We start from the raw sequence: 18,903 nt of genomic DNA, 5'->3' as shown, positions 1-18,903 counted from the left end.
CCACCCCAGAGGGATCCATACTGTAAGATTACTATATTTGTCACACTCCCCTTTGATATAAATACCAGTGCTGCGTATGTCTTGTTCTTTGCTGCATGTGATGCCACCCATGTTAGGTATGCTCTCCACACAGAGGTGGTCAGAGCAGGGTTTGGCTCTTCTACAGCTTTTGCTTGTGGCGTCTTTCTCCAAGTCTGAGGAGCGAGTGTGCAGCCTGATGGGGGAGCCAGAGGAGCCCCAGCTCTTCAAGACTGGAGACATCATCTTGGGTGGAATCTTTTCCTTCCACAGCAGCTGGAAGAACATAGAGTCTACCTATGTTCACAGTCCACTACCATTGCAGTGCACAAGGTAGTTTATAATCATACATATATAGATGGATATATATACAATTCTACTATACATGTTTTTTATGTTATATGTGATAATAACCCTTTGGTTCAAGTCTGAATTTCAGAGCGTTCCAGTTTACCCAGGCAATGCTTTTTGCCATTGAGGAGATAAACAACAGCACAGACCTTCTGCCTGGCATTGAACTGGGATATAAGATCTATGATGCATGCGGTTCGATTGCACGGGCAGTCAGAGTGGCGCTGTCTTTGATAAATGGCAATGAGGAAACAGCCACCACGTCTGAGAATCCTTGCAGTGGATCTGTCCCTGCCATCATGGGAGAGACCTCCTCTTCACCCTGCATGGCAATAGACACAGTTATTGGACCTTTCCACACTCCAATGGTAAAGTGTTTAAAACATAGGAGATACCATGTCTATTTTTCAGAATTCTCCTTCTTTTGGTTATTTTTTAAACCTTGTTTTCCCTCATCAGTAATTATACCAGAAAAATGCATTTGTGATATTTTTTTTTATCTCTCCCCCAGGTCAGCCACTATGCAACATGTGCTTGTCTTAGCAACAAAGTCAAGTATCCATCCTTCCTGAGAACAATACCCAGTGACTACTACCAGAGTAGAGCCCTAGCCCAAATGGTCAAGCACTTTGGTTGGACCTGGGTAGGGGCTATTAGAACAAATGATGACTATGGGAACAATGGAATGGCAACATTTACAGAAATAGCCACACAGCTCGGCATCTGCCTTGAATACTCATTGCCTTTTTTCAGGACAGATCCACCAGAACAAAAGCAGAAGATTATAGAGACTATTAAGGCTTCTACTTCCAAGGTTATTATTGCGTTCCTTTCTCATATGGATATGGACGAACTCATAGAGGAGTTTGCCCACCACAACCTCACAGGGTATCAATGGGTAGGCACTGAGGGTTGGATATCAGATTCCCAAACTGCTATTGCAACGGGCCACTATATCCTGGATGGCTCTATTGGCCTGGCCATCCGAAAGGCCCATGTCACTGGCCTGAGAGAGTTCATGTTGGATGTGAAGCCACTCAACTCCTCGGGAAATAAATTGTTCACAGAGTTCTGGGAGACAACCTTTGGTTGTATATTGAATAATATAAAGCCAACAGGAGAAAATCTTGAACACTGTACTGGTTATGAAGATCTTACAGGGATAAAAAACAGCTTCACTGACATGTCACTTATGCCTATCTTTAACAATGTATATAAAGCAGTGTATGCAGTTGCCCACACTCTTCATAAAATTCTTGGCTGTCGAAAAATGTGTAGCAACACTATAGCATCAGATCCGCAAGTGGTGAGTTATGCTCATAATTGTATATATATACAGTAAATATATATATATATATATATATATATATATATATATATATATATATATATATATATATATTATAAACTGTAAAATATATAGCTAATAAATGAATATAACAAACTAAAATGAAGCATTTCTCATCAGATTTTGCAACATTTGAAACAGATAAGGTTTAAAACAAAAGAGGGAGAGGAAGTTTACTTTAATGAGAATGGAGACCCAGCTGCAAAGTATGACATCATAAACTGGCAGCCCAAGAAGGATGGCAGTGTGGAGTTTGTTACTATTGGCCTCTATGATGCATCTAGGCCTGAAGACAAACAGCTACATCTAGATAACCTAACCTTGTCTTGGGCAAATAACTCCAAACAGGTTAAGCAATTATTTTCAATTAAAAATTATCAGCACATTCCATGAACAGTTGATTCAACTCAGACTGTGTTTTCCACATGCAGGTACCTATTTCAGTCTGCAGTGGAACATGTGCTTTGGGAACTCGCAAGGTCCTCCAGAAAGGAAAGCCTGTCTGCTGCTATGACTGTATACCGTGTGCAGAAGGGGAAGTCAGTAACACAACAGGTACTATAGCGTTGCTATAGAGAATGTAGGATTAGTGCCATGAAAATATTCATTAGTTGTCAACCATTATTTTAAACAGTAAATCTAAATAACAAAGTAACCTTGAATTCATTAATGGACCCTACTCACAAAAGTGTCACTGCAGAGTAAGTACAGGTGCAGCTCATAACCTTAACATGTTTCATGAAGGCAGTGATTCATTGTAAGCAATGAGTGGAGAAGGCCAAGTAATACACAGGTCGAAACAATACCATTATTAACGCTATGAGCCACCCAACTCATATGAAAATGTATCCATCATAACAGGCCCCTTCTCTCCTTCAACATTGATATATTAACATTATATATCATGTAGCATATATGGGGATTCATTCCATATATATTTTAAACAAAACTAGAAAAAGTCTAATAAAATCTGGTCAAACAAAATATTTAAAGGACAATTCCGGTATTTTGAACATTGAATCCTCTTTCTGGGTTGTCTAGGATGAAATAGAGTGGTTGACACCGAAATGTTGACGATTGGTCCTGTCTCGGGTATTTGGCTAATTTAGAATCACCCCTGCCTGCTTCAGGATGGCTGGCTATGTGCATTCACAAACCTGTCCTTAAAACAACCCTAAATGTTCATTTTCAGAAATGTGCAACTCACCGAGTGGTTAGTGGTGTTCGTTGATGTTCCAAATCAAGTATCGTAGCAAAATACAGTTTCTGTCTTTTAATTGCATTTTATTTCTTTTAATGCATTTACCGCATTTTGTAAATCCCATTGATTTCTGTTGGAAGGCTCATTGCTCATTGACTCGAAACTTAAAGGGGGGCTGTTTACATTTGGTTGTTCAAAATACCGGAATTGTCCTTCAATGAACCAAAATGCTAAATGTTATCATCCTTCTGCTTTCATTAAATCAAATAATTCATATTTGTTTTAAATTTCAGATTCTATCACTTGTGTGCAATGTCATCCTGAGTTCTGGTCCAATGAGAGAAGAGATGATTGTAAGAAAAAGGAAACTGAGTTTCTGTCATTTACTGAAATCATGGGGGCAATTCTCACCCTGTCTTCCTTGTTAGGAGCCTGCTTGACTGCTACAGTGGCATTCATTTTCTTCAGACATAGGAATACTCCAATAGTCAAGGCCAACAACTCTGAGCTGAGCTTCCTGCTGCTCTTCTCCTTGACTCTGTGTTTCCTGTGTTCTCTGACCTTCATCGGCCGTCCCTCAGACTGGTCCTGTATGCTTCGCCACACAGCTTTTGGGATTACCTTTGTCCTCTGTATCTCTTGTGTTCTTGGGAAAACTCTTGCTGTGTTGATGGCCTTTAAGGCTACACTACCTGGTAATAATCTAATGAAATGGTTTGGACCTCGTCGACAGAGACTCAGTGTTCTCGCTTTCACTGTTATACAAGTTATTATTTGCATTCTTTGGTTAACAATCAACCCTCCCTATCCATTTAAGAATTTTAGTCATTTTAAAGATAAGATCATTCTAGAATGTGCCTTAGGATCCCCTATCGGGTTCTGGGCTGTGTTGGGGTATATAGGCCTCCTAGCTTTGTTATGTTTCATACTGGCTTTTCTGGCCAGAAAGCTGCCTGATAACTTCAATGAGGCCAAATTCATCACCTTCAGCATGTTGATATTCTGTGCAGTCTGGATCACTTTCATCCCTGCTTATGTTAGTTCTCCTGGGAAGTTCAGTGTTGCTGTGGAAATATTTGCGATCCTGGCCTCTAGTTTTGGATTACTATTTTGTATTTTCATTCCAAAATGCTACATAATCTTGTTGAAACCAGAGAAAAATACAAAAAAGAATATGATAGGTAAGAAGGGTTAATTTTATTTTACGAAATGTTATGGATGCTTTTTATGTGAAATAAAGGTGTCTCTAACTCTCAAAAAGGTTTTCATGAATCAAGTTGGTTTCAATGATTAAGGCAATTCATCACTATTAATTGGATTTAAGGTATTTTATTTCATTAATAATGTAACCAATAAAATGAATTGTGATAGATTATCAAGTATAATATATGATACATTCAATGTTTAGGTCAATGTTTGACTTATATAGTCTAAAATCCTAGAAAAAATATAGATTAAATGTGTTTCGAATACATTAAACTGTACCCATTGGACAATTTAGAATAGATTGATAATCATTTAACAAAATCTTCATAGCACTAAATGGTCTTTATTAAGTGTATTGAACCAAGTGATAATGCTTCATTGGCAAAACATTTTTGTGAGGATATAATATTTCACAAATAGACAAATGTATAATAAAGCCAGAGGCAGCAGTGATGTAATAGATTGTGCATAGCATGATGAAAAACATGATGCAGCATGAGTTGCTTCATCTACTTCTTTAAAATAAAAATAAATTGGTCTGCATACAATCTCAAGAGGTAATTTTTCAGAAGCTGTGAAAAATAAATGTGTCGATTGAGCATCATTATTGGACATTTGATATACTAAAACTTTTCATGGTCCAGTATAGCATGATTTATTTTCCAAAGCAATATACTTTTTTGGAAAACAATGAAATGAATGTGTCAATGGCCTTAAAGAAGTATACAAATAACCATTGGTAATCATTTATGGGTACTATATTTCCCAAGGGTTTATTTCTCCCTGATGAACATGTTTCCTTTTGTAATAATGAATAATCGATTATGCATTGATTTAAAATAGTACAATCTTTTCCCTGATGGATATTTCATGTAAATGTATATAACAAATTCTAACAAACATTTGGAGCTTGTTATACTTGTTTGTTGAACTGCTGTCTCCAGAGGCCCTCACATGATCATTAGTATCCAATCCATGCTAACCTTGTTCTTTAAAATGCTAGAAAAACCTTGCTATGTGGTTTAGGTTTGAGTAATGCAGAGCAAAGATATGTCATTGCTAAGAATGGTCATTGTGGTACTGCTAATTAAGAGGGCATACACTGTCTGCCTGCTTCAAGGGATGGCAGAGGAGCCTGAGCTAGCCCAAAAGGGGGACTTGATAATTGGAGGCATTTTCTCCTTTCGCACCAGGCAAAAATACATCATTGACACATTTGAGACCATTCCTCAGAAACGACAATGCCAGAAGTATGTCTAAACTTGTATTTTGTTATATTTTGTTAATATATAGCCAATATATATGTTTAATAACCTGCAACTAATGTATCTTTTTTTATTTAAAAAAATCTTTCACAGCTTTATTTTCAGGGAATTTAAATTTGCTCAAACTATGATCTTTGCTATAAATGAGATCAATATTAATCCTGAAATACTCAACGGTGTTAGGCTTGGCTATAAGATATATGATGATTGTGGAACTATGGATGTACTTAGAGCTGCACTTGCTTTGGTAAGTGGACAAAGGAGTGAACTCATTGAGAAAAACTGTTCTCGGAGTGAAACAGTACAAGCTATACTTGGACATTCAGGATCAAGGCCAACTATTCCAATTGCACAAACTGTTGGAAGATTTCATGTACCTGTGGTAAGTCAAATATAACTGGATTAATGTAGTTGCATATTTTTCTGTGAGAATTGTGCACAACAATTTAATTGGAAATCATCTGCAAATGCAACTTAATAATATGTTTGACCATCTTTCTTACATTTAGATCAGCCACTTTGCTACCTGTGCCTGTCTAAGCAACAGAAGGACGTATCCTACCTTTTTCCGAACTATTCCTAGTGACTATTACCAGAGTAGGGCCCTGGCAAAGCTGGTGAAACACTTTGGCTGGACCTGGATTGGAGCATTAGCTGTTGATAATGAATATGGCCTTAATGGTGTGTCGGCATTGATACAAGCAGCAATGGAAAATGGTGTATGTGTTGAGTATTCTGAAGCCTTTTCACGAACAGTGTCATCGCATAAACTGAGCAGAATAATAGACATCATTAAGCGCTCAACTTCCAAAGTGATCATGGCATTTATGACACATCAAGAGATAAAGGTGCTGGCAGCAGAGTTGTACAAACACAATATTACAGGACTTCAGCTTGTTGGCAGTGATGCCTGGCTCACAGACCACTCTCTCACTGACATTGAGGGCCACAGCATCCTGGTGGGCTCCATAGGCTTCACCGTCAGCAGAGCTCAGATCCCAGGGTTGGGGAAGCACCTTAGGGATGTTCAACCCTCACAGTTCCCTGACAGCCAGTTTGTCAAAGATTTCTGGGAATATATGTTTAATTGTTCTCTCAATGGGATTGATAATACGAAAAGAACACCATGCAGTGGGCTTGAAAGCTTGCATGACATTGAATCACAGTTCACTGATGTGTCTGAATTGAGATTTACTAACAATGTATACAAGTCAGTTTATGCTGTGGCCCATGCTCTAAACAATCTATTGAAGTGTAGGGATGCCCAGAGTCCATTATCCAATGGAAGCTGTGTAGATATAAAGTATATTCAGCCATGGCAGGTGAGCATTTCTTTCATTTCTGTATTACAATACTTATTTAGCAACATCCACTTTGTTATATGACATATTGAATATTGATTTGCCATTTCTGGTTTAATTTTCACAAGTACATTTGTCATTTTTGTAAAGGTCCTACAGCATCTGCAGGCGGTGAATTTCACGACAACCAATGGGGAAAGGGTTTATTTCGACAATCAAGGAGACTCACCAGCGAGATATGATCTTGTTAATTTACAGATGACAAAAAAGGGAACGATGGAAGGAGTCACAGTTGGCATCTATGATGCCTCTCTTGCAGAGAGCAATCAGTTTTTAATGAATAACATCTCAGTTGTTTGGGGTGATGGTCATACTGAGGTAACCCTTTTGGTTCCTGTTGTTTAGTGTTCATCTCATAGCTTTGTTATGTGTTGTTACATGTGTTGTATGTATGAATGTCATGACAGGTCCCTGTGTCAGTGTGCAGTGGGAGCTGTCCACCAGGAACACATAAAGTGCTGCAGAAACAACGGCCGGTCTGTTGTTACGACTGCATACCCTGTCCCTTAGGCGAAATTAGCAATGCAACAGGTGAATATAGCTTGAATGAATGTTTATACAATAACGTGAAATTGAAAGTCTTTATTGTAAATGCTTCTTTGTTACTACACATACCTAAATGCTAATTGTTGTTTTCTACTTTTCAGATTCAATACATTGCATGAAATGTCCACTCGAATATTGGCCTAATAAATACAGAGACTCTTGCATTCCGAAAGAAGTGGAATTCTTGGCCTACAATGAAACCATGGGGAGTGTCTTGGTCCTTTTTTCCCTTTTTGGCGTATTTCTGACGACCATTACAACGCTAGTCTTCTATTGCCACAGTGAAACCCCTCTAGTGCGAGCTAATAATGCTGAGCTGAGCTTCCTGCTGCTCTTCTCCTTGACTCTGTGTTTCCTGTGTTCTCTGACCTTCATCGGCCGTCCCTCAGACTGGTCCTGTATGCTTCGCCACACAGCTTTTGGGATCACCTTTGTCCTCTGTATCTCTTGTGTTCTGGGGAAGACTATAGTGGTGTTGATGGCCTTTAAAGCTACACTACCAAGCAGTAATGTTATGAAATGGTTTGGTCCAACTCAGCAGAGACTCAGTGTATTAGGTTTCACTCTCATACAGGTTTTGATTTGTATTCTTTGGTTAACAATCAACCCTCCCTATCCCTTTAAGAATATGGAAACTTATATGGATAAGATCATTCTAGAATGTGCCTTAGGATCCCCTATAGGGTTCTGGGCTGTGTTAGGGTACATAGGACTTTTAGCTTTATTATGTTTCATACTGGCTTTTCTGGGCAGAAAGCTGCCTGATAACTTCAATGAGGCCAAATTTATCACCTTCAGCATGTTGATATTCTGTGCAGTCTGGATCACCTTCATCCCTGCTTATGTCAGTTCTCCTGGGAAGTTCACGGTAGCTGTGGAGACCTTTGCAATTTTGGCTTCAAGCTACGGGTTGCTTTTTTGTATATTTCTACCAAAATGTTACATACTTTTACTGAAGCCTCAGAAAAACACAAGAAAACATATAATGGGAAAGAATTAAAACAGTGATATTAATTATTAAAGAAGATAAACATATTGAATTGATGTGAATCTACTGATATGTGAAGTAATTATACGTAACTTATTAACATAACACACAATAAAAACGATCAAAGTAGACTAATTAAAAACATGCAAAGATAAATGAAGAGTATTTATTCATGCCAAAAATGAACAATGTAAGGATGTATGGAATTACATTAAATTCCTTCTTATATTAGTGATAATAATATTTAGTGAACTTTGTATTTTTCTTTCCACATTTTTCTTTCCACAAAATATGTGTCCATAATTGACTAATGCTGTAATCAACATGATGTTCAGAAGCTCTTCAAAATCTAGGTGGTAGCACAATTCTCCATAGTTTTAAATATTGTTGAACTAAATGCTAATAAGTTATTCATATTATCAGACATCAAAAGTCTAAAGCTAATTTTTTTTTTTTTTATGTTTTAGGCAACCATATTTAATGATCAGTTGAGATATGGCTAAAAACATGATTGAACAGCTATAGATTTATATATTATTAAAACATGACCGAAAGCCAAATGGGATGGTCAGTATAAGGTATCATTTAATCAGTTGGCCAAACATATGAGCATGTGTAACATGGAAATATACTACAATTGTAATGAATTGTAAAAGTATTTATATTGTCACACTTTAGCCCATATGGCAATTAATGAACACCTTCATGATTGTTTGACATTTATTTACCTTTCTGATTCATTGAAAATATCCATCTGGTGTCATGTAGTGAAAAGTAAACTGTTGAGAACAGTCACTAAGGTAAACATGCTGAGAAGCTGACAATAACAAAACACTGAGAAAAACACTTAATGGTAAATAGGTCACCATCTGGTGTAAATATGCCTTCATTACCCAGTGGTGGGAGTCCTTGGGGGTTGAGGGGACTAGAGTCCCCAATCTCAGACACAGGGGGATGAAAACATTGTATCAGATTGCCTCATCTGCTTTCAACAAGCTGAACAACACAGGTGACAAGTCTGTTTAGGCATAACGATGGACCATGAGTGGATTCTAATTATTACAATACATTACATAAGACATGGTTATTAAGCTTGGACACTATCCAATAATTGAATTGTCTATATTGTTTTTTTTATTATGGCCTTCCTGATTTGTGTGAATGTAGACTTGTTGGAATGAGGAATGTTTGTATTTTGTGTTTTCAATAGGCCCATTATTACAATGAACATACAACTGAAAACTATATTATCAACTAAAAATGAATAAGATAAAATGTCTTTGTGTTTATTTTACATAATTTATTTGCCTTGTTTATTTTCCTCCACTAATACTAACCTGACACTATAATGAACAATTAAGATCATAGATTATTATTAATGCTGATCAGTTATAGAATTTATAATTATATAACAAAACTTCCATTTGGCAGTGGTCATATCCCACATTTTGGGTTTGACCAAAAGATTAAAAATACCTATGTTTAGAATAAATGGTATAGTCCCATATACATTTCGTGGTACAGTCATATCAACCAGTGGTACTTTGTGTCCAAGGTTTGATATCTGATGACATTTTGCGATCATAGGATTCCCTTTTTATAAATCCTTATTTATAAATAAGGATTACCTTGTTCGGGGAAAAACTGAAATGACACTGACCTCCAATGGCACTACTATGATCTAGCTTAACAACTTAGTAAGAACTTTGCATTCAAGTCCTGATGATTGATCAGCAATTCTACACAAACACACACCCTTTTCATCCCATAGGGAGCATGCAGCAGTTGTTTCACACACCTGACTCCCAGGTGTTATGATGGGTTCAATGGCATTGTGAACATGACCTATGACATTGTTATCAGTCTTCAGAGGCCTCTGCCGGAGTTAAGTCTTTATAAATATCGAGCGAGGTCTAAGCCTAAAACAGCCTGTCATGCAAAGAAGCAGTATGTCGCTGCTGAAGCTAGTCCTCTTGGCTTTGATGACCCGGACAGGGAAGGCGGTCTGCATGCTGCAGGGACGGGCACAACCACCTGAGCTCTTCAAGGCTGGAGATCTCATGCTCGGAGGTATTTTCACCTTTCGTACCGAGTTTAGAGGTAGCATACCGACCTTTCAAAGCATACCAAGGTCACCGACATGCATGAAGTGAGTATTCCTTTTTGTCTTTTGAAGCAATGATTTTCCTTCCTTGTACTTGAAATTGTTTAACCCTACACTTTTTAAAATCCAATTAATCCTAGCAACTCTGTCTTTCTCTTTCTCCAGTATTAATCTAAGAGAATTTAAATTTGCCCAAACCATGATCTTTGCCATTGATGAACTTAACCGAAGCCCTGAACTCCTTCCTAATCACACTCTGGGCTACAAGATCTATAATGCCTGTGGAATGTCAAACATCATGAAGTCAGCAATAGATTTAGCAAATGGCCAAAGAACTAAAATATATGAGGGAAACTGTACAAAGTCTGAGACTACACAGGCTGTGCTAGGCCACTCCGCCTCCACTCCAACTATGGGATTTGCACGGATTATCGGAAGGTTCCGGGTGCCTGTGGTAAATGTTCTGCTTTGCAATTCCACATGAACACACGATATCTTTGGTTAAGATTTTTCTGATCCCTATGGTGATCAACACTCTGTTGTCTCATATATTTATTTAAAGTATCTTTGATGTATTGTATTTAATAAATCCTCATTGTTCCAAACATATAATGTTGATATAATGGGTTGTACAAATGTTATGACTTTGATATCTTTGACACAGATCAGCCATTTTGCAACGTGTGCCTGTCTGAGCAACAGAGAGGAGTATCCATCCTTTTTCAGAACCATTCCCAGTGACTACCACCAAAGTAGAGCCTTGGCAAAACTTGTGAAACACTTTGGCTGGACCTGGGTTGGGGCCATAAGTAGCAGCAATGACTATGGTATTGATGGGATGACTACATTTATAGAGGCTGCACAAGAGGAGAAAGTATGCATTGAGTATTATGAAGCATTCCAGCAAACAGGACCAATTCACGAATTAGCTAAAATTGTTGAAGTTGTCAAGCGCTCAACTTCCAAAGTGATCATGGCATTTATGACACATCGAGAGATAAAGGTGCTGGCAGCAGAGTTATACAAACACAATATTACAGGACTTCAGCTTGTTGGCAGTGATGCCTGGCTCACAGACCACTCTCTCACCGACAGTGAGGGCCACAGCATCCTGGTGGGCTCCATAGGCTTCACCGTCAGCAGAGCTCAGATCCCAGGGTTGGCGAAGCACCTTAGGGATGTTCAACCCTCACAGTTCCCTGACAGCCAGTTTGTCAAAGATTTCTGGGAATATATGTTTGACTGCTCTCTGAACGGTACTGCTAATATGCAACAAAGGCCCTGTACTGGATCCGAGAGCTTACACAATATTGAATCACTGTTCACCGATGTGTCTGAACTGAGGTTCACTAACAATGTCTACAAGTCAGTTTATGCTGTGGCCCATGCTCTAAACAACCTGTTTGAATGTGAGGATGGAATTGGCCCCTTCTCCAATGGGGATTGTGCAAACATCGAACACATTGAGCCTTGGCAGGTGAGTAGGTCTACAAGAGTAGTCAATATTGTATATTCTATATTTATAAGATGACAAGATGAGTTTCAATAGCTTTTAATTTTCTGAAATTCTAGATTTTTTTAACCATCACATGATGACACAAATGCATACATTGCCAATACAGAAGGAGAACACTTATTTTGTATCCTCTCTACAGGTCTTTCATTATTTACAGAATGTCAATTTCACAACGAAACAAGGTGAACAAGTGTTTTTTGACGAGAATGGCGATTCTCCTGCCGTCTATGAACTCATCAATTTGCAAAGTGTCACCTCAGGAGCGATGCAGATAGCCCAAATTGGAGTCTACAACTCAGCTTTGCCCAGTGATAACCAGTTCACCATGAATGGCATCCCCATTGTTTGGGGAGGAGGAATCTATAGGGTACATGCAGCTTTCTTCTCGCATTTGTGGCTAGTGGGGCAAAATGCCTTGCTACACAATATTTAGTAAGGGTGAAGGGATAGGATCTTCTAATGTCATCATAATGAATTAATTCATTTGTTTATCAAACCATTACATATATTCAATTATAGGCCATGTGACATGTATGCATGCATCCAATGAAGCTTCAATATACACAAATACATTGATGAGGCACTGTGAAATTATTTGCTTGTGGTGCTTCATTGATGTATTATACGTCAGGTGCCTGCCTCGGTTTGCAGTAAGAGTTGTTTCCCAGGAACTCGCAAGATCCTCCAGAAAGGACAGCCCGTCTGCTGCTATGACTGTGTACCGTGTGCAGATGGAGAAATCAGCAATGCCACAGGTATAACTTTTTAAGCGACACACATTCGGTTTCAATTACAGTTTATTATAACTATGTATGAACTTGGATGTAGTTAAATAGATTACGTGAAGAGCTATTTATAACGGTATAAGTACAATGAAATTGCTTATTCAATTAAACATTTACATAGAAATGCATCAGAAATTACATTAAACATGATTTTGTGCTGCAAACACTAATTTCATACAAGCTTCACATTTTCTTCACCACAATATCAATAACAGTCTTATTGATGTGTGTGGTTTAAAAACAGATTCAACGGAATGCCTGAAGTGTCATATTGAATTTTGGCCCAATGCCAGAAGAGACACATGCATCATCAAAGAGGTTGAATACCTTTCCTTCTCGGAGATCATGGGATTCATTTTAACATTGTTCTGTCTGTCAGGAGTGATTGTAACAGCAATTATAGCATGGATATTTTTCCAATTCCGAGAAACTCCAATAGTCAAGGCCAACAACTCTGAGCTGAGCTTCCTGCTGCTCTTCTCCTTGACTCTGTGTTTCCTGTGTTCTCTGACCTTCATCGGCCGTCCCTCAGACTGGTCCTGTATGCTTCGCCACACAGCTTTTGGGATCACCTTTGTCCTCTGTATCTCTTGTGTTCTGGGGAAGACTATAGTGGTGTTGATGGCCTTTAAGGCTACACTACCAAGCAGTAATGTTATGAAATGGTTTGGTCCAACTCAGCAGAGACTCAGTGTATTGGCTTTCACTCTCATACAGGTTGTGATTTGTATTCTTTGGTTAACAATCAACCCTCCCTTTCCCGTTAAGAATATGGAGACCTATATGGATAAGATCATTCTAGAATGTGCCTTAGGATCCCCTATAGGGTTCTGGGCTGTGTTAGGGTATATAGGGCTTCTAGCTTTGTTATGTTTCATACTGGCTTTCCTGGCCAGAAATCTACCTGATAATTTCAATGAGGCCAAATTCATCAACTTCAGCATGTTGATATTCTTTGCAGTCTGGATCACCTTCATCCCTGCTTATGTCAGTTCTCCTGGGAAGTTCACTGTAGCTGTGGAAATATTTGCCATTTTAGCTTCAAGTTATGGGTTACTTCTATGCATTTTTATTCCTAAATGTGTTGTAATCTTACTACGGCCAGAGCAAAATACAAAAAAACATATGATGGGTAAGTCAAGTGAAATAAACTACTGATTATTTGCTCTAACTTAATGTAATTAATCACACTGTTTCCAAATTGCTTTTCTACACTGCTTGATGAAGTGGAAAAAAACATTATGGATGTGTCAACTAAATCTCACATTGGAGATGTACTTAACTATTTTTATTTAGGAAGAATGGTTGATTTTAGTAAATTATTTATGAAGTACATTTAAAAAAAGTGGGTTCACTGTCGTTTTTATTCTTTACTCAAACATCAACACTACTACTGTAAATAGTTTTATATTGTACATGACACCCTCTTCTGATTTCCTTCTCGAAGAATAGCATTAACAATTCTCCACAACCCTGTACTTTGAATGTCAGTTGTATGACTTTATATTATATATAAATATAATATGTAGTCTAGATCTACTCTACCTTGCTGTTTTCCACCAAGTGACACATATGTCATAGCCAAGATGAGCAAAATATATATAGTATGCACAGTATATACAGTATATACTTTGTACTGAAAACAATATACTATATAAATATTTATATGCTTCTATTTTTATTTAAAATGATTTATAATGTAATTAATGCCAATCTCCAAAGCGCATTCTTAGTCATTTTCCTTATCAAATGGTCAACAAGCTTGTCCTTCAATATTGAACTAAATGGCAATTAAGTCCTAGAGGCCTTACGCAATCACCATGTTTACGCACGCCTCTTACAATGTCTTATTGATCCGTTTTGCACACCTGGGTAGCAAGGACGAGGCTATATAACTCAGATAATTTCCTGGTGTCCTGGCTGTGCCAAGGGTTAGGCTGTGAGATGACACCTGTGACACTCATCTGCTTAACACTGTACACTTGGATAGTGTCACCTGGCTCCCGGCTCAGCCTGGCACTAAGTCAGCATGAGCATGAAACAGAGATGTGGCATGCACTCTCAAACGGCTTGTATAATAAAGTGAGCATTGAGGGGACGAAGAAGCTGGCATTCACCTTTCAAAGGTGAGTTCAGTGGTTGCAAATTGCAAGTGTAAGAACGTCTTGCTCTTTTGAAGGGGTTGCATTTCCCAAAGAGGATGTCATTTAATTCATCAGTGCTTGGGTTTAAATTGTTTTATTTCCTCAACCGGTGAAATTATTTGTAGTTAAACAGTAAATTGGGAAAGCATTACAACAATCTCTAGACTTCATCAGTTCAGAAGATAGTGTAATTATTAAACCTTTGAAGTGCAATTTCATACAATGTTATTTGCGGTTAGAATTTTAAACATTTTATTTCACAGGATTTAATACAGGAAATGTTAACATTTATTATAAATTCTGAATCTTTAAGACGCAAACTGAAATTATTTTTTAGATATATAAAGAATTAAGAAACAGTGCATTGTGTGTTCAGTCATGTTATGTTTTTTTAGCAAGGAGAATGTCCGCTCTGCATTCCCATCTTGCGTAACTTCTAGATGCTTCACGTTGCTGGAGAACCCCTCTCCTGAGGCCTGGATCAGGCCTGAACCCCAACAGGTAAGGGGCATGAGCCCATCGATTAATAAACCATGTGGAAAGCCCAATGGCCTTATGTGCGTTATGGTCTCTTTATGTGTCCATTTACTGAATGGAGAAAATGCTTCAATAATTCCTTCCACCAATTATTTTAGGTAATTTCTCGATTATTTTATGTAATTTCTCATAGGTCAATGTCTATCCTTTACTCCCGAGACTAGCTGTGAGCCAAACCACACTGCCTTTACCATACTCATTGTACGTGGAATAATTATTGCGATATATATAATATAGCGATAAGGAATGTGTTACTCAATAATCAAGCCTAATTAAGACAACTGATACGTAGATGTACACTAACATGAAGTATGGATTATTCAATATTCAGTATTGACTGTGATGCTATCTCTCTTTTTCCCTGTTTTTGTGTATCTCTGTGTGTTTTTTACAGCACCACTTGTCAGCAATAATTTGTACATCAAATCAGTCAAGAAAAACGACACCAAAAGGACCAGGTAAGTTGTACAACTAAACAAAACAACACACACATCAACTAACAATTGAGCCCCTTGCTCAAGAATAAACAAAACAATATACATTAGTTATTATTGTTTTCATTCATTCTCACACATTCTTCACAGGTGTCATCACTATCATTGTATTTGCCATGGAGCCAAGCACAGTGAACAGTCAACCCAATGGGATCATCTATAGGCTTGGGAAAGTACTTATATCATCATTTCAGCTATTGCTCGTAATCGTTGTAATTCGATTAATAGTAATCGTCTCCGATTTCAGATACAGCAACAACTCTTTTGTTGTGGGGCTTTTGACTCTCACGTTACACTGTTTACCTCCACCAGCCCTCCTGCCCCAGGGATGGTCCTGTATGCTGCGCCACACAGTGTTCGGGATCACCTTTGTCCTCTATGTCACCTGTGGTCTGGGGAAACCAATACATGTGTTGATCGCCTTCAGGGCCACTTGGACAGTTTTCCACTGGTTGTGTCACTCACATCAGCAGCAAGCATGTATTTTGCCACTATCTGTTGCACAGGTTATGGTTTGTGTTGTGTGGTTCTTTGTCACACAAATGTCACCTAACAGGAATGGTCCTGGAAGGCAGTTGTGTTGTGAAAACATGATACGTGAAAGGGATGTCCAGTTTGCTGTCATTAACTGGGCTACATCGTATTTTGTATGTTTTTCATTTACCCTTTTACTGCGATCCATACAGGCTAAATTGAATGTACTTAGCACTCCTAGGCACATGCGATTGCTAGCCTGTCTACAATATGCCAGGGTAATAACAAAGTATATCATTGTTATAAAACTCAACATGGCCCTGTGAACCTTATTTGTATATGGTATTATGATTGCTACAGTGATCCTGAAACATCACATTTTTTAATATATTCAAATGAAAAAAGAATTGCAAGCAGACAACACTAATCGTTTCTTAGATTGTAGTAGGCTGATGCTAAATAGATGGATACAATTCTAAATTAATATTAAGACAGACTGAACCAGGGCTTAAGTTAAGGCTCAGTGGATAACTTTGTTTTTTTTCAACTTGGACCCTATTTTCCAATATTTGGGCCAGTATTGAGTGAGCATGCTTCTGCCGTAAGCCACACAAGGCTGCAGTGTAACCCTTTGGAGCAATAGCACTCAATTAATCAATAAATATTTTCAAGCCAGAACTTAAGTCCCAAGAGAATATAAATAGTAAAATCAAAAGCAATGATTCATATGTCCGGATTATAAAAACCTAATAATGTGTATGATTTAAAACACATCCAACACATCCAAACATGACATGATACATATTTTTGTCTTCTTAAAAAATATTGATTAGAGAAACAGGAAGATTTCTAAATGTTTGCTTGAAGAATTAGTTAGTTAGTGTGTTTTTGTAGAGGTCTAGAAATCTTGAGTGAAAACTCACAATATGATGTCAGGCTGACACAATCAGATCTGAACCATTTCCCACCCTTCAGTTCAGCCTTGCCCTGTCACTCTTTCCTGTCAAAATCAAGCTGTTACTTTATAAGGCCAATTTAGATGTTCTGTGTGCTGTGTTGCAGTCTATACTACAGAAAACAACAAAGCCTTATGTAAATAAGGTTAATATGAAGTCTAATATACATTTTTGTAATTGGGTAGAAGTTTTTTTAACTTTTAAATTGAAGTTTTGTTACTTAGAGTCTCAGAATGTGTTATGCATATGCCCTATGTAATATGTTTTTTTCTAAGCAGAGACTCACGACATTCAAGAACACTTTAAGATGAGTTGAGATGCAAATATGATTGAAGAAGGGTTATAACAAAGTATATATTTGTTATTAAAATCAATGTGCCACAGCAAACATTATTTGATGACGTATTTTGATAGCTGCAAAGAGAAAAATAATGAAACGGTACAAATATTAAAATTTGAAAATAATTTTTGAATAAGCATTATGTAAACAATGTCTTAATTAAAACATACTAATAAATGTCTCTTGATCTCAAATGTCTATAGGATGACAATTTACATGCAAATGTGGATGTCAAGCATTTACTGTCTGATTTGCATTTGATACAAAATGGCCAATACTCACTGTTACGCTCACAATTGTACATGTTGTGAAGTACAATTGTACTTCACAACAACAACACTATAAAGGTTAGCACAGGTGGGAATGGCTACAGGCTAGGAAACGGTTGCTGTGATGGGCTGGATCAGCATTATCCTATTTACACTACTGGTAAAGGGCAAGTCAGAGGAACAGGCATGCAAACTGATAGGGCAAACAGGCTATTTGGAGTTTTCCAAAGATGGTGATCTTATTATAGGAGGAATATTCTCTTTAAATTCATCTCGAGCAATAGATAATTATGGGTACCATGCATATCCTTCTCTATTTTGCAGAAGGTAAGAGATTTATTCTGAAAAGTAGTTAAATGTCATGCTACTTTTTCTACAGGCAGTCAAAGACTGAATGATTCTTTATGCCATGTCCATTTGTGTATGCATCCAAATTGTTTACATTTTTTTTGCATTGTGTCAAGGCTGAATCCCAGAGAGTTGCTGTTTGCCCGTGCCGTCATCTTCACTGTGGAGGAGATCAACAATAATTCCGCTCTTCTCAATGGAGTGACTCTGGGTTACAGGCTCTATAATGGCTGTGGGAGTGAGAGCCTAGTAAGAGCAGCCATTGAAGCTGTTACAGAAGGGGAAAGCTGCAGTAAAAGAGTCCAGGCACTGATTGGCCATTCCTCTTCTGGTGTTAGCAAAGATATAAATCTTTTAATGGGAGAGCTGGATATTCCTCAAGTAAGTTTCCTGAACGTAGCAAAATTGCAAAAATAATTACATTTTCAGTTTTCTATGTTAATATTGTCTTTAGGTGTATGATTCACAATTATTTTGTTTAAATATAAATAAAGTAATTAATATATAGTTAATTATTAATTCGGATTACTTTATATTAAATGTAATTATTAGTTAACTTTTTATTTTATTTACAGATCAGCCACCTTTCAACGTGTGCCTGTTTAAGTGATAAACATGTATATCCAACATTTTTCAGGACTGTTCCCAGTGA

At 37.6% G+C, this 18,903-nt stretch overlaps 3 protein-coding genes across 3 annotated transcripts; all 3 read left to right on the top strand.

Moving 5' to 3' along the window:
- Window positions 1-118: 118 nt before the first annotated feature.
- LOC311342423 (extracellular calcium-sensing receptor-like) lies at window positions 119-4,113 on the top strand (the record flags this gene model as incomplete). The annotated part of the gene is made up of 6 exons (XM_084467256.1): window positions 119-351; window positions 446-737; window positions 881-1,675; window positions 1,838-2,065; window positions 2,149-2,272; window positions 3,212-4,113. 6 exons carry the CDS (start codon window positions 119-121, stop codon window positions 4,111-4,113), a joined length of 2,574 nt encoding a protein of 857 aa, XP_084323382.1.
- Window positions 4,114-5,246: 1,133 nt separating this feature from the next.
- Window positions 5,247-8,296, top strand: LOC311342422 (extracellular calcium-sensing receptor-like; the record flags this gene model as incomplete). The annotated part of the gene is made up of 6 exons (XM_084467255.1): window positions 5,247-5,374; window positions 5,495-5,771; window positions 5,899-6,711; window positions 6,841-7,068; window positions 7,158-7,281; window positions 7,398-8,296. 6 exons carry the CDS (start codon window positions 5,247-5,249, stop codon window positions 8,294-8,296), a joined length of 2,469 nt encoding a protein of 822 aa, XP_084323381.1.
- Window positions 8,297-10,233: 1,937 nt separating this feature from the next.
- On the top strand, window positions 10,234-16,458 carry LOC311342421 (extracellular calcium-sensing receptor-like; the record flags this gene model as incomplete). Its single annotated transcript, XM_084467254.1, has 11 exons — window positions 10,234-10,415; window positions 10,554-10,842; window positions 11,053-11,865; window positions 12,044-12,271; window positions 12,536-12,659; window positions 12,934-13,830; window positions 14,680-14,815; window positions 15,274-15,334; window positions 15,765-15,828; window positions 16,177-16,254; window positions 16,421-16,458. 11 exons carry the CDS (start codon window positions 10,234-10,236, stop codon window positions 16,456-16,458), a joined length of 2,910 nt encoding a protein of 969 aa, XP_084323380.1.
- Window positions 16,459-18,903: the final 2,445 nt, after the last annotated feature.

The sequence above is a fragment of the Micromesistius poutassou genome (genome assembly GCF_964030765.1).
Source record: "Micromesistius poutassou genome assembly, chromosome: 4".
Classification (NCBI taxonomy): Eukaryota; Metazoa; Chordata; class Actinopteri; order Gadiformes; family Gadidae; genus Micromesistius; species Micromesistius poutassou.
The sequence above is the reverse complement of the archived record's forward strand: the minus strand, read 5'-3'. Positions and strand labels throughout refer to the sequence as shown.